Genomic DNA, 15,041 nt, shown 5'->3' on the forward strand with positions numbered 1-15,041 from the left:
AACAGTGATAAATACCATCCTTTAAGAAAAACCGTTTTTGAAAGAAATCGGCCAATGGAAACCAAAGTTATTGATGAAAAACAGGTTTTTCATGTTTCTTCCGAGCAAAATGTCTCAAAATGCCATACAAACTTCAGTCTCGTTGAGCGACCCTTTGCCGTAATTCGATCTGTCCCAAATTTGGCATGAGATCTTTTACTAGGACTAGAATCAATTTTAACCTAAAGCGCATAATGTTGCACAGGTTTTAAATTTCCCACACAAATTTGGGGCAGTCTATTGTACATATATCCGCCTTTGGGCGGGGTTTATGTTTCATCTTTTCTACCTAACTCAGAATCTTTTTTTTTCTCAAAAAATCTATTCAGAATTGTTGTTATTCTCAGAACCAACCGCCAACATTTTTTTTAGATCGAAAAACACATGGACCAACGCTTTATGATGCCAATGAAATGATAATTTTTCGAAAAAAGGTCCATTTATATTTTTCTCACGTTTTTATTATATTAGCTTTGGCTTTCTTTTGATACAGAATGAAGGTTAATATTGTTAATTGATTTCAACAAAGTATTTCATTCGGTTTAGAGTGAATTATGTTTAAGTTTGAAATTTCTTTTTTTTTTAATATACGCATTACGTTTCAAAGAAATTTATTTGAAACTCTGTTACCGTGCATGCTTCGAAAAGAAGCAATTGATACGATGTTGTGTATAATTTGAACTTTGTTAATGACTTTATGAATAAAAAAAAGATTTTGAATAACTTCACGTGTCAATCTCATAATTTTTGGTTATAAAAACACTCTAAACATCTTTTAATTTAAATTTATCTTTTAATTGGCATCACAAATCGTCCAGTCATGTTCCTAAGCCCCTGTGGTTATGCAATTTATTTAAATTGTCAAGCATTTTTCCGCCCTTACTTCTTTCCGAACTATCAAGTGAATATCATCCAAATTCAAATATCTGAAAAACATTAAAAAGTGCAATCGAGCGCAACAACAATGGTTAAAATCGGTCATTATTTGACGAAACGGCATGCATTTCACATTGAGTGTTCTGGTCGGACTTTATTCGCCTCATTAAAAAAGTGATGAATATCACCCTTAAAAAAGTTAACCAATTTTTGAAGCTTAATAACTTTTTTATCTTAACCTTAATTGAAATACAACCTTCGGATGAAATATTGGTCATAATTTAGGCTTTAAGAAAACCCGTTTTTGAAAGAAATCGGTCGAGGGAGACAAAAGTTATTGACGAAAAACTGGTTTTTCATGTTCCTCTCGAACAAAATGTCTCAAAATCCCATACAAACTTCAGGCTCGTTGAGCGACCCCTTCCCGTGGTCCGATCTGGCCCAAATTTGGCATGAGATCTTGTACTAGGCCCAGGACCAATTTTAGCCTGCAGCGTATAACTTTTTCAAAAGTCGGGTCATTTGGGGCAGTCTAATGCACATATGTATGTCAATGAAATATTTTGCGTTTTTTTTCACTAATCAATACTCTCAATTTTCGCAGGAAATCGATGACTACATCAATCAGGCCAAAGAGAAAGGCTACACAGCCGTTCTTCAGCTCGGATCCAAGGGTGTCAACTATGCCACCAACGTGATTATGCAGACAGCAATCAAGGTATGTTCTGTCCCTTGAAATCTCTCCTTGTGTTCTGCAATTGTTGCCTGTCGCCTCTATCTGAAACAAAATCATCACTCATCTGACCTCATATCACGCTCATCAATCGTTGAGTTTTTTTTTAACTTAATTTTTTTTTTACTAATTTCAATTTTTGAGTTTCGTTTTATTTTTCAAATATGTACAACAACCACTTTTTTCTTGATTCTGAGCAGCACAATTGTCAGATACCGATTTAGTTTGCAGTGAAATCAAAATTAGACTTAAGTCAACCTAACATCTTTGGATTTGTGTGTTTTTCTTTTCGTTTCATTTCCATTGGCAAAATGTTCAATCAAAAAACTCCCAACACATGTAACTGTATCCACCTGTGCTCGCTTTTGAAGGCTTTTAACAATCCATCTGCACTGCCGAGTCTAATGCCCAAAAGCCATTCGGATAACATACTCGTATCGGCTGCTGCCGGTAGCGATTCGCGGCACCCTCTGTTCCTGCGGGATCATTCCGAGGAGGGTTCAGGAAGTGGTAGTCAGGTCGATGGTCCCTCGAGGGGATCCTCCAGAGTTCGGCGTTCGCATTCGGCCGATTCTGCCCTGAATAAGGTCGCTAGCTCTGGTCGCGCTAACACTCTTGCTAACCATAGTATAATTTACGAAATCGATTCGGAAGAGGAAGAGCAGATGCTGGCCGAGGCTCAGGCCGCCATTGAGCAGAATCAATTGTCACTAGCGACGGACGCCATTGATTCTGCGCTGGCAGCCGATTTCGATAAGGAAAGCTCGGTCGAAACCGACGATGGTTCCGTTAAATCTAGGGTGGTTACCAAACGGAGAACTACTGCTGGCAGCACTGCCAGTAGTAGTAGTGGCAGTACCGCCAGCAGTAATACACGCGCTGCTCGAAAAACTACTACTGGTGTGACCTCAAAACCTGCTGCGACTACCCGAGGTCGTAAAAAAATCCGGAAGGACTCGGACTCGATGGACGTTGATGGGGAATAAGGAATCAAGATTCATGACAGGACAAGTTTCTTACTTTTCTCCAAAATAGTTGAAGTGCTCAAGTTTATTTTTTAAATACCAAGAACTGATTAGCTTCGTTACTTACGTGTCATGCGCAACTAACAAATTTAAGCTAGGTTTTTTTTTAAGTTTCTTTACTCAATTTGTGTACCCGTGTCTGGCCAGAATGTGAAAATAGGTTCAGATTTCTATTCGTTTATTTGTAAACGTTTTGATCGAGCTAACAATAACCAAATCAACATCAAAACAGTAAAATAATTTCATCTTGAAACTTTTCAGAATACTCGTTCCATTGAGCAATGAAGCTTCAGTTCAGGATAACCTTACGTATTAGTTTGGCATTTTTAGAGATTGTATTGTACTGTCAGTTTTTGTGTAAAAGAAACTAGGAACGAATCCATCATGAAAACACCATCCTTTAGAATACCTCCAAGTGTTAGTAGCTAAGAAACGTGACAACACTAGCCTCGATATCTACCAAAAACCGAAAAGTAACAATGCTGATTCGTACAAATTTATCATTAGAACCTAAAAAAAATAAAGACTATTTAAAAAGGACTTTTTCGATTATATATTCAGCGCAACTACCAACAACTGCCATGTAGCGAATCCCTCTAACTAGAGCGTGCTTTAACATCATAAAATCTACATGAAAGCCATCAGCAGCCATCACAATGAAGCACAATTGAAATTGGAAACAAAAAATCACACGCACATTTATTTTAACAAGAATCAGCCAAAGTAGAGAAAAAAATGCACATCATGACATTTTTTTTGCCCGTTTATGTTAACCCCCATTTCGCGAACTGTCCAAATATGTATGAGGATGAATGAATGAATGTTTTAGACTAGAATCAGTTAACAATAAAATCCTTTTTTGTTTTAGCCGATTTGTGTTTGTTTGATTTGATTATTAAGAATTATTGTGGTTACTCTTGAGTGCTCGATGACAATTTCATGAAATGTTTCCATCAATTTAAGGTTTTAAGGTTCAAGATCTATTTATGTCATTTTCTTGTGGTTTTCTTCAATTGATATTTTTCGGTGATTCACGACGAAAAATGAAACTGCTGTTTTTTACGTTTCGGCTTTCTGAATTTCAGCCATCCTCACAAAAACAAAAAAAAAAGTTCATCAATCTTCATAACAACATGACGAATAAATTGTTGTTTTGCTTTTGAGAAACCTTATTTGGTTTTAAACACCGCAATTTCTTGTGGTCTTCTTGAATTGATATTTTTCGATGATTTACGACAAAACTACTAGTACGGTTGTTTTTACGTTTCGGCTTACTGAATTTCAGCCATCCTCAGAAATCCATAATTCCATCCAATTCACAACTACAGTACTCACTCGTTAATCGGACGCTTTTTGATCGGACACGCTCGGTTATCGGACGTTTTTGGGAGCCGATTCTAAAGCAAATTTTACTCAATAATTGGATGTTTTGTTGAAACAGGGTGGCCAGCGAATCGGGAAAATCGGGAAAAAACCGGGAATTGAAAATGCGACCGGAAAAAACCGGGAAAAACTGGAATTTCAAATCAAAACCGGGAAAATTATTTATGGGTTATTTTTTCCCATACATTTCTTCATTTCATCATGACGAAACTTTTTCACTGAAACTTTACAATCCATGGTCGTTTATTTCAGGATTGTGAAGCAAGAGCGGGAAAATGTCGGGATATTATATTCATCAGTAAAATGCCGGGAATAGTCGGGAATTTAATTGAAAATAAAGATTTTTGATTTCAGCGCATAAAGGGTGATACGGTCAAAATTTGGTCAAGGGAAAACGCGTGTAAATCGGTGAAATCGTTTATTTAAAAAATCAAATTAATTTTCTTTTTCAAGTTTAATTAGTATAAAATTTAGGAAAAATATTCAGTTAGGCTTCCGCTTTCCAAATCCGAATTGCCGGGCCTTACGCTTAACCCCTGCCATCAGATTTCCACCTTGTCCACCTTCTTCGCCGCAGAAAGCCAGTTTGCCTAGAACTACAGCTCGCCCTTAGCAGTTTTTTGGTCTTCTTTAGGTTCCGCTTGACAATAGCCCATTATTTCTCAATAGGGCGGAGCTCTGGAGTGTTGGGAGGATTCTTGTCCTTGGGAATCACCTGCATGTTGTTGGCGGCGTACCACTCCATGGCCTTTTTACCGTAATGGCAAGATGCCAAATCCTGCCAAAACAGTACGGAACAACAGTGTTTCTTCAGGAAAGGCAGCAAACGTTTATTCAAACACTCTTTCACGTAAATTTCTTGGTTAACAGTCCCGGAAGCTATGAAAATGCTGCTTTTCAAGCCACAGGTACAGATAGCTTGCCAAACCAAATATTTCTTCGCGAACTTTGACAGTTTCATGTGCTTTAAAATATCTGCTACCTTTCCCCTTTCCTTTTGCCGTATAAAACTCCTGTCCCGGAAGCTGCTTGTAGTCGGCTTTGACGTAGGTTTCGTCGTCCATTACCACGCAGTCAAACTTCGTCAGCATCGTCGTGTACAGCCTCCGGGATGATACGCTGCTCTTCTTTCTTGGACGGCATTTTGACAACTGAAGAGTGAATTCCAAAATCAAAATAGGAGTAACATTCTACTCAAACACACACCTTCAAAATGAGGGGTGTTCAGGTTTTTTAAATGCAAAATTGAAAGAAATACGTCAAGTTGATATTGACCAAATTTTGACCGTATCACCCTTTACATTTGTCGAGCAAAGATTCGTCGTAGAAAAATTTCTCGATCATAAACTATTTCTTAGCTCACGCATATTGTGCACTGCTGTGAATGTAAAAAAAAGTTTTTAAATTAGATAAACTTTTCGCAAGTTTTAATACGTTATGTCTTGGTAGTTAATTTTAATAGAGCTAATTAATTAAAAGAAAAGTACCGTTCTGAACTTTCTTTACGAATATCTGGAAAAATATACCACTAAAACCTGAATAAAGATATAGGTAACAGGAAATTAAAAAAAAAAATGGAATTGCTGCGACTTTTTAGTTCTGATGTAAATTCATACGTTGAAATCAGACATGTTTTCGATTGCATCCACATCTCGAAACCTAAGATTTAACCTTAACATCTATCTTATAACTAGAATTATTTTATGGTCATTAATTCAGAATTAATGATGTTCGAATCTGCATCAGGAGCTACAACAATGCTTCTATCTCAACAAATTTTAAACATTTTATTTTTAGAGTTATTGAACTTTGTTTAAAAGATTTAACAAAATGTGATTTTAAAATCTTTTATTACCACTTCAAAATGTTTCTCACACGACAAAATTATGATAAAAATATTTATTCCAATATCTCAATCGTTAGAGTATAATATGATCTTCATAATGCCGTATTTTAAAAGCAATAGTAAACTCTCAATTTTTTTTAAGGAGAAGTTTTCCAAAATGTATGTCATGGGTATAGTAGTTGATCCCTAGAGTTAAAAAAGTCATATTTTTCTTTTGAATACACTGTGATCATTGGTTATCATTAAATTTCTTATAACTAATGTTTATACTAGGATTGGTCGATCTTGGATCGATCTTTGCTAGATCGATCTTTTGAACTCAAATTTCTGATTTTTTGAATCGATTCTTTAGCCGTGGAAAAACCTTTTAAATCGGTTTGTACCATCCTAAAGACTGCTTCGTTATTGGTGTTTCCATGCCAATAAAATCGAGACCTACTAATAGGTAGCGTTTTACCTCTATATTCTTGAGGTACACCAGAACTTTTATCAAAAACTCAAGTAATCGAAGGTCCCATAGAACGGTCACTTGAAAGCTTATTCAGCCTTGAATTAAGCTTCAATATTCTGTAGTATTTTACTAAGCTCAAGATCCAACTTCTTATCGATACTTTCAAGTCTCATAGCCGAAATCACAGAATAATCTGAAATCTCCAAGAATTTTGCCAAATTTTCGTCACAGAATCTGTGTCAGAGATAGCAGAATACTGCAAATTTTTACAGAAGTTATAGAATTTCTGCATTTTGTAAATACTTTTAAAATTATTTATTTTGATATCACTATTAACCTGATATGTTTAATCTATTCATGAGATATTATTGCATTTGTATGTATATTTTATTTTTCCAATGACGTTATTAAAATACTATTAAATTTGTGAATATTTGCTTAACTTTTTCTATAAATTTCATGATAACAGCATCACAGAAAACCGTCGCAGAATTTTTTCGGCAACCTTGTCTTATAGTTGAAACTCGGCAGAAGGCTGTTCAGCATTTAAATGAGACCACAATAAAAAAAAATCATTTGTTGAAAAATTAAGCATTCAAATTTGAATATTAACATTCCTGAAATTAATATTTTAATATTGCTTCTACTATTGATGAAAACTATACTTGAAAATTTGGATGCTCTAAGAATTGAAATTTAGCCTTCCAAATACTTTTGTGCCATGACCTGTTGAGTTGATGGTATTAAAAACACCAGCGTAAATAAAAATCCGGAGGCTTTTCAAAATAAGCATTATCATGAGCAAATGAACTAACTTAAAATGATAGAATTGTTTTGATCAGTAAAATTACAACATTAAGACTTATTCTTATCTAACTTGCTTATAATTTAGACTTGAAAGTATGTCGTATGGAAAAATGCAAATATTTATTCTGTTTTTGATATGTCATATACACTAAGGTTGCCAGAACTTTTTCAGCTCGTATCCGCTGGAGAAATCCGGGCTGTTTTATCTTAAAACCTGGCAAAAACCGAGCACTGGATTTCAAAATTGTCAACCGAAAATCCGGGCCATATCTGGGCAAATTTGGTCAAAATCCAGGAATAACTCAACAAAAATAAAAAAAGAACTTCAAAATTTGTTCGTCAAAACTTATCAGCAGATGTTAAATCGTGTTTAAGGTTTCCAAAAAATCTTTCATGTTTTTTTTTATAAAACTTTCTCAAAAAATGCTCAATTGTTCTTTTTTTGGTTTGGCAAATAGAGTAAATAAATCTGGACTATTTCAAAGAAACCGGGCAACCGAACCGGACCGAATTTTTCCTTAATTTTGTATTAAATATCCGGACAAACCCTAAAAAACTGGGTAATCTGGCAAGCTTTATATATATTCAACCAAAGTCACGATAAGTTGAATATAATTAAGTTGAATTTGAAAACACATTTTTTATTGCTCATACATTTGATGTTGAAATGTACCAGCTTTCCTATAGTTTTTCACTATTTACTTTAGCATAAAGCAGCCCTCATGCAGCACTCTTAACAAAAATTTAAAAGATCGATCTTGCAGAGTTCGATCCTTTTGCTTCGATTTTTCAGGTGGATCGATCCTGGAACCATTCAGCTGAATCGATCTGGGGAATCGATCCTTTCCAGAAGATCTGATAATCCTAGTTTATACAGTAATTATCTTCAAATAGAATTGAAAATACTATATTTATCTAAAAACTAGAAACATTGCGCCTTAAAGTATGCAATGATTCTAGCGTAGCAGACAAACTTATAGAATTCTCTTTGTCGGACACTTACAAACTGTGATTTGAGAACAAATATGGCGAAAAATAGCCAACGGCCTTTTCGAATTAAGGATCAAGGATCTAGTCTCCTTTAGTAAAGGATCAAGTCTCCTGTAATTAAAAAAGTATCACAATTTTTTAAGTCTCACGTAAATTCTTCTAGATCATCTACGAGTTCATGTATCGTTTTAATTTTTGGAACATATAAACTTGAATTTAGGCACTGTCTGAAAAAGTTAAAATAAAAAAATAAATAAAAAGCAAAAGACGATGAAATGCCAAATTTTCCCAAAAAGATATGATGAAAATAAGAAGAGAGGATCAAGTATCCCCATTCTCCCCTACTTGAAAAATTTATAGAAATCTAACAAACACATTTAAACTGAGGGAATTATTTTGAAGAGTCTGCGTCAAAATATCGAACAAATTTGACGGAAATTGAATATTAATAGAACGTTGAAAAAGAGATATGAATTCAGTTATTCGTCCTAATTCGGTCAATTAGTTTTCTGAAAAGCTATTTTTACAAAGATTTTATAATCCAATGCTGTTTTTTAATAAATTTAACTTTAAGAAATTTATAACGTGACTTTACTTAATTTCAGCTGTTTTCAACTGAGCTTACGGTACCTTTATCAAAATTCAAAAACAATCATCATGATACATACATAACAGGATACTACGAAAATAAAATAGATACTTCAAGTTTTCATTTCATTGATAAAATAGTTTAAAAAATGTAATTTTTTGTTTGTGTTATATGTGCTAACACACTACTTATTGTCAGAAACTATCAGAACATAAGTTTAAAAATCAAACATCAAATTTCTAACAAAAAAACATAACGGTACTTACCCTGTTTGGTTTCGAAAATATTTTCTTCTCATTTTGTCCCATGCCAGAAAAATGCCGGAAACAAAAAAGTAAAACAAGATGCCACCAATTTATTTGGTTGATCAGTTAACGCACAGAAGGCAGAAGATGTAACAAACTAGCAAGTTTATGTGTGATTGCTGTATTCATTTTTCAATTAAACCAGTAGGAGTAGGATTTTATATTTTAAAATCGAAAAAAAACTTGAATTTTTATGATAGGGATGAAAATTCAGACTAAAAATTAAGATATATTTACCAGAAATCAGGTAAATCTATTCAGACATAAAGAACTCAGCGTATTCTAAAATAAAATTTATAGGTATCCAATAAAAGACATGATTCAGTATTCAATATGACAACCTTTTGCTTTTTTAGATTGCTTAGCATGAATATGGTTCATCGGGATCTGTTTCAAAAACTTTTTGAGAAAAAATACTGGAATATCAATCAGTAGCCAAGCTATAGAATAAAACTTGATTTCTTAATCGAAAATAAAATAAGCGTCTGAAATTAAAAATGAAATTTTAATAATGAATCCAAACTTGAAATTGAGTTGATTTAAAGATCGGTCATTCAATACGAAATTCATCGCGCATGATAATGTTTCAAATTTCAGAAATCAGAAGCAAAATTTCTATAGAAAAATTCAGTATTTCAACTTGAAATTTTATCAAAACTATAGTTTATCTCATGTAAATATTAAAAATACACATTTTCCCTTATAATAGGCGAAGATTTTCTGAAAGACTGAAAAGAAAGTAACAATTCTCGGTTAAGGTTAGGACAACTAAAATTATTTTTTTTTTACGTATTATTATGAATAACCTTTGAGTTTCAAGATAAAACCAAAAAAATTAAGTCCACTCACACTTTTACGTTCAACTTGCTCAAAAATTACTTCATTCTTGGTGAAAAAACCTGTTATACATATTCATTCGCATTTTGAAACAGAGAAATCCATTAAATCTCAATCGGGAAAGCCGGGTAAAAACCGGGAATTTGAAAATGGATACCCGCTGGCCACCCAAATAATTGCTATAATTCAAGTTTTTTTTAGAATATTTCATAAATCGGAATTTTTCCTGTTCGTTAATCGATTAATACAGCTCTTAAAACTCTTTCGATACAGTTTTTCTCACTACTTATTACTCAACCTTCAATAACACATCAATTATAATGCCAAATAGTGTTTTGAGACAAAAAATTTGACCAAAATAATGTTTCTGTCAAGACACCCTCGGTAATCGGACGTTTCCGGTAGTCGGATGCACCCTTCGGTTCCCACAGCTTCCGATTAACGAACAAGTACTGTATTTTGTTTTATGCAACGTTTTGGAGAAAAACATGTTGTTTGTCTATGTAATGTTTAATTATGAATACCAGCGTTTAGTGAATCTATTGCGTACTTAATTTTTCAAATCTAGATTACTTTTGTCAGTTTTACACTATTTTATTCATGAAATTAATAAAAATACCAATTTAACTGGAATTTATGAGAAACTTAGTGTTTGTTAGGTTATTTTCGATTGAAGGATTTGAAAACTTGTTAAGTTGATGTGAAATTGGCCTACCAAAATCGTTTCGAAAGCCCTGCACATACTGTAATTTAAGTTACCCTGACTTGATGTGTTCCTGATCTTATTTCACCATTTGTTGGTATGTATTCATTTTGTTATTTATTTTATTCTTCCCATACTAACTTATTGTTTTCATTTCAATAATTTATTTCACGCACAACTTTCTATCATACTCTTCCGATCAAATGCCAGCTATTCAGCTTTGTATAAAACTCAATCGCCTATTAAACCCTTTTAGAAAACCTTGAAGTCAAGAAACAGGAATAGCTTCTGCAGCCGTTATTTACTGAGCTTAATTCTATTTATTTTTGTTTCTTTTGTTACCTCGTCCGAAATCGATCGAATCATTTTGTCTGCTGCTCGTCCGTTGATTTCCAACCCTTGCCACTGTGGATTCGGTGGATCTCAACCCGTGTAACTCTTTGGTTCTTTGTCGCCTTCTGTATCTCACTCTCACTCACCCATCACACTGCCTGCCTGGCTGCCTGTCTACTCCGCCCATTCTGACCGTTGCGTGGGTGCGTGGCAGGGTGGAGGCGGTTTGGTGCAGACGCTACGCAAAAGCTACAGCCTGAGCGACCTCTCGGAACCGGACACTCACCGCACCCAGGAGGAAATCGAGGAGTTGATGATGTCCTCAGCGTCGTCGTCCCAGCGCCCATCCCAGCGGGTGTTGCGTTCCAAGAGCGCCCGGTCCTCTTCCGGTGGTCGCCACATGGACATGTACTTTCCCGAGGTGGAACTGGCGGGGACACCACACCACCACCAGCCACCGCCGCCGCCCTACAAGTAGGTTTTCCAAGACCCTGCCCCCTCTCCTTTTAGATTCTTCATCCCTTTAACGAAATAGCTAAATTATTAAAACAAATTTCTTCATTTTAGCTACATTCGTTCCTCAGACGATATCAGTTCAGGATATTCAAGTGCCGAGCCCGGATTGAGTCGAACGGCTTCGATGAGTAATACTGCGGCCCGACCGAGGGTGAAATCCAAAACGCGTGAGGTGAGTCTTTTTACATTCTTTTCTTATATGTAGTGTAGGCAATGCTGTGTTTTAACTTGATACGATCACCATTGAAATTTTAAACGAGATACAGCTAAAAATTTATGAAGTTTTAAAAGAATTTTCTATATCCATGTGTAAATAACTTGTCAAACTGTTTTTCGCATTTTTTGAGAAACTACGCCAAATTAAACTGACTTTTATTTATGAAAATAAATACGGAAGAATGTTCTATCAGCACACTGATCAGAGCAAAATTTAAACGAAATAATAAATTTGGTTTTTATCAAAACGGCTAAAATAACTAAATTCTTGCAAATAAGCATGTCCTGAGGCTCAGAGTAATGGCTACAGTTAATGTTCATAAAGATTCGAGTTATCGCTCAAATGAATAACACACCCATAGGAGAATTTCCAAAAATCCAATGCCTATTGAGCATATATCTGTGCCGAAAATTCGCTCAAAAGTGTACTTTACCAAAAAATATATAAGTGGAAAGCATTACTGGTATACATACTCGAGCTCCCTAGCAAAATGATGCATGCAGCGAAACAAAGTAAACATTCTATTCTAAGGGATTTTCATCCTATTGGATAATTCATCCTAAAAAATAAAATATAGTGAAGATCGAACTCGGCTTGCCAGTACGGCATATCTTACCCAGTGCACCATCTAAGTCAGTTAACAAACGAAGTTTATTATCATAGCCTTTCTGCCACCGCCGATTACCGTCGAGTACCGCCGATAGGCCGTCTGCCATTTGGCCGATGTTTTTTTTCTTGCTTGTTTGTCTTTGATGGAAGAAGGATGAGAATATGAGTGGAATGGGGGGAGAATGGGATACTAGAAACATTCACAAGCACAGCTCGGCTGGTGGTTTTTTGCCGTAGATAGGGTCCTGCTTCGCCTTGTTATAGGATATGGGATATGTTTTATTGTGTTTCTTTCAGACATATGCAATGCGATTGCGCTGGGAGGACAATGCCAGTTATTAGAAAGCTTGTTAATGCCGATCAGGCATAGAATCTTATACCGATAATTCCACCTACAAGGAAGCTCATCATTGGAGTAGTCTGGTTTATGAGTGCAGTAGGGCATTTGCACAGTGCATTAGTATAAGTAAGCCGTTGGGCAAACAAAAGTGACGGCTCCATGTAAAATGAATACGACTCGACGGAAGAAAGTAATTTTTTTGGCGTAATTCAAGAAAACTATTGAAAGATTTCTGTAGTACAGCACATTATATGGAAGCCAGAATATTTGTGTTCTTTTTTGTAAGATAAATTTCGGATTATGAGTGAGGTTCGCTAAAAAAATGAAGATTTTATGATGGATTCGATCAATTTCAGTGGAGGCAGACCAAATATTGCTAAACCAGTTTATTGCTAAATTTTACGACGGAAGCTTTTAAGTAGGATGAAATTGATTGAAAACTCCATAAGATAGACCAGAGTCTGCCTACAAAGAATCTGGGGCAACCGTTCCTAGTGCCTTACATAGATGGGGTTTTTTTTTAAATTTGCTTGTTTCCGGACTAATCTTCTTTTAAATATCTACTAAATCAGGCATGTCAAACTCGTTTAAGTGTGCGGGCCGCATTAAAAATCTTTCATTTCCAAAAATAATATTATTTCCTCTCGTAGCAAAATTTTTTTTTTAATATTTTGTGGCAGGAAAGCCAGCTTACTTCTGTGTAGTAGGGAATTTTGTGATAATTTAAGACGGGGCTACGCGGGCCGCATGCGCATGCGGCCCGTGAACCGCCAGTTTGACATGCCTGTACTAAATTATGTCCACTTTTTAGCAGATGATCCAAAATATACCAAATGATTTATTTTTGGAAAAATGCGCATACATTCACGCAAAATGCGAAATTTTAGCTAAATTTTGGTTTTGCTGCATATAAAAACCGTTGATGTGTGCCCAACAGACCTCTTGTATATGTGTGCAGCAAGAGTGTGAGTTTCCTCATTCTACCACTCCTTCCCACCCATTTCGTGATTTAATAAATTTCTGAGTTTGTATGATAACTTTAGCAGACAAATCGGACGAATGACTAAATATTACCGTATTTGTTTTCACCACTCGCTCAGTGTTGTACTGAACCAAACAAAATCGAGTTGAGCACTAAACTATCGTTTGTTCACGTGAAATCGGCAGTGCCAACTGTAAACATCAAGCTGTCAAAAATCGATTACTGCTGATATTTGTTTTCGCTCCCATACAATTGGTTGATATCGGGAAGCATGACTTGTCGGAATTCACGATAGTATTGGTGAGGACACAAGCAACATTGGACATTCTCAGAAATTGCCAACTTCCGCGCTCAGTTCACTACCAGTGCAATACTGAGCGCCTAAACGAACATAAAACAGAAATAATCAACAAAACAGCAAAAAGTGCACAACTGGAAGTATTTTCTGTTTAGCAAAATATCATATTTTATATGACTCTAGCTAACCCGGTGTGCTTTGCTACACCTCCCAAAATTGCTGGAAATTTAACAAAAGAGATTAATTTTTGTTTACTTAAATATTCATTATTTTGTATCTCAAATTAAGACTCTGTATTTATTATTCATAGGTCCTGAATTATGCGTCAATTAATGTTTTTCTGGTATAAAATTTCTCTTCCAAGCCAAATTTGAATCTATTTGCTTGATCACTTTCCAAGTCATTGAAAATAACATATGAGAATCCCCCTGTTTAGTAATCAAGAAAACGTTTCTCGTACCCGAATCCCTTCTTTGCAAAATTTACTCGATTATTTCTCGAGGTATTAAAAAAAGTATGGATGCACCCCACCCCCTTTTCAAGCTACCCCCTGAATAGAAAGGAGGAGCCTAAATAAGAACTTCATATACTTGACCCCAGTTGTTTAAAATGATATCGAGTTAGGCAAAAAATGTATGAGAAGCCCCCTCTTCCCTATCCATCCCCCCACTGGAGGGTCCCCGAATAAGCATAGAAACATTTCTCCAACCCAAAAACCCTCCCCTACTAAAGTTGGTTTCTTTCGTATGACTAATTTTAAAGATATGTAATTAAAATGTATGAGGCTCCCGTCTCCTTTTCCTATCTCACTTTATGGGAGAAGGGAAGAGTCCCAAAAAATTATAGAAACATTACTCGTATCAAAATACAATCCCATACAAGATTCGGTGCCCTTCGACTGATTAACTTTTGACGTATTTGAAAAAACTGTGGTGGCCCGCTCTTCTCTTCCTTTTTGTTTATTGGGATCAGGGAGGGGTCTCAAACAACCATTGAGCCTTTTTCGTATCCAAATATCCTCTCATGCCAAATTTAGTTCCAATTGTTCGATTATTACACTGCCCCTACTCGCATAACAGTCCCATATGAATTCTCGTCATTTTTCATCTAGCCTGACAGTTCGTCATTTTGAACATAAGATTTCAATATAAAACAATAAAAA

At 35.4% G+C, this 15,041-nt stretch overlaps 1 protein-coding gene across 7 annotated transcripts in view; it reads left to right on the forward strand.

The window, feature by feature from the left end:
- The window catches only part of LOC129746169 (receptor expression-enhancing protein 4-like), an 86,903-nt gene that overhangs the window by 52,026 nt on the left and 19,836 nt on the right, over window positions 1-15,041 (forward strand). For 6 of the 7 annotated variants that reach the window (XM_055739694.1, XM_055739691.1, XM_055739692.1 and 3 more), the window contains 3 exons: window positions 1,520-1,633; window positions 11,132-11,391; window positions 11,485-11,605. In XM_055739694.1, the coding sequence (XP_055595669.1) occupies window positions 1,520-1,633; window positions 11,132-11,391; window positions 11,485-11,605 (495 nt within the window). Of the gene's footprint in view, window positions 1-1,519; window positions 1,634-2,019; window positions 2,929-11,131; window positions 11,392-11,484; window positions 11,606-15,041 lie in introns of those variants that run through there. The other variant, XM_055739695.1, reaches the window with a different exon arrangement.

This window comes from Uranotaenia lowii, chromosome 2, assembly GCF_029784155.1.
Source record: "Uranotaenia lowii strain MFRU-FL chromosome 2, ASM2978415v1, whole genome shotgun sequence".
Taxonomy (NCBI): domain Eukaryota; kingdom Metazoa; phylum Arthropoda; class Insecta; order Diptera; family Culicidae; genus Uranotaenia; species Uranotaenia lowii.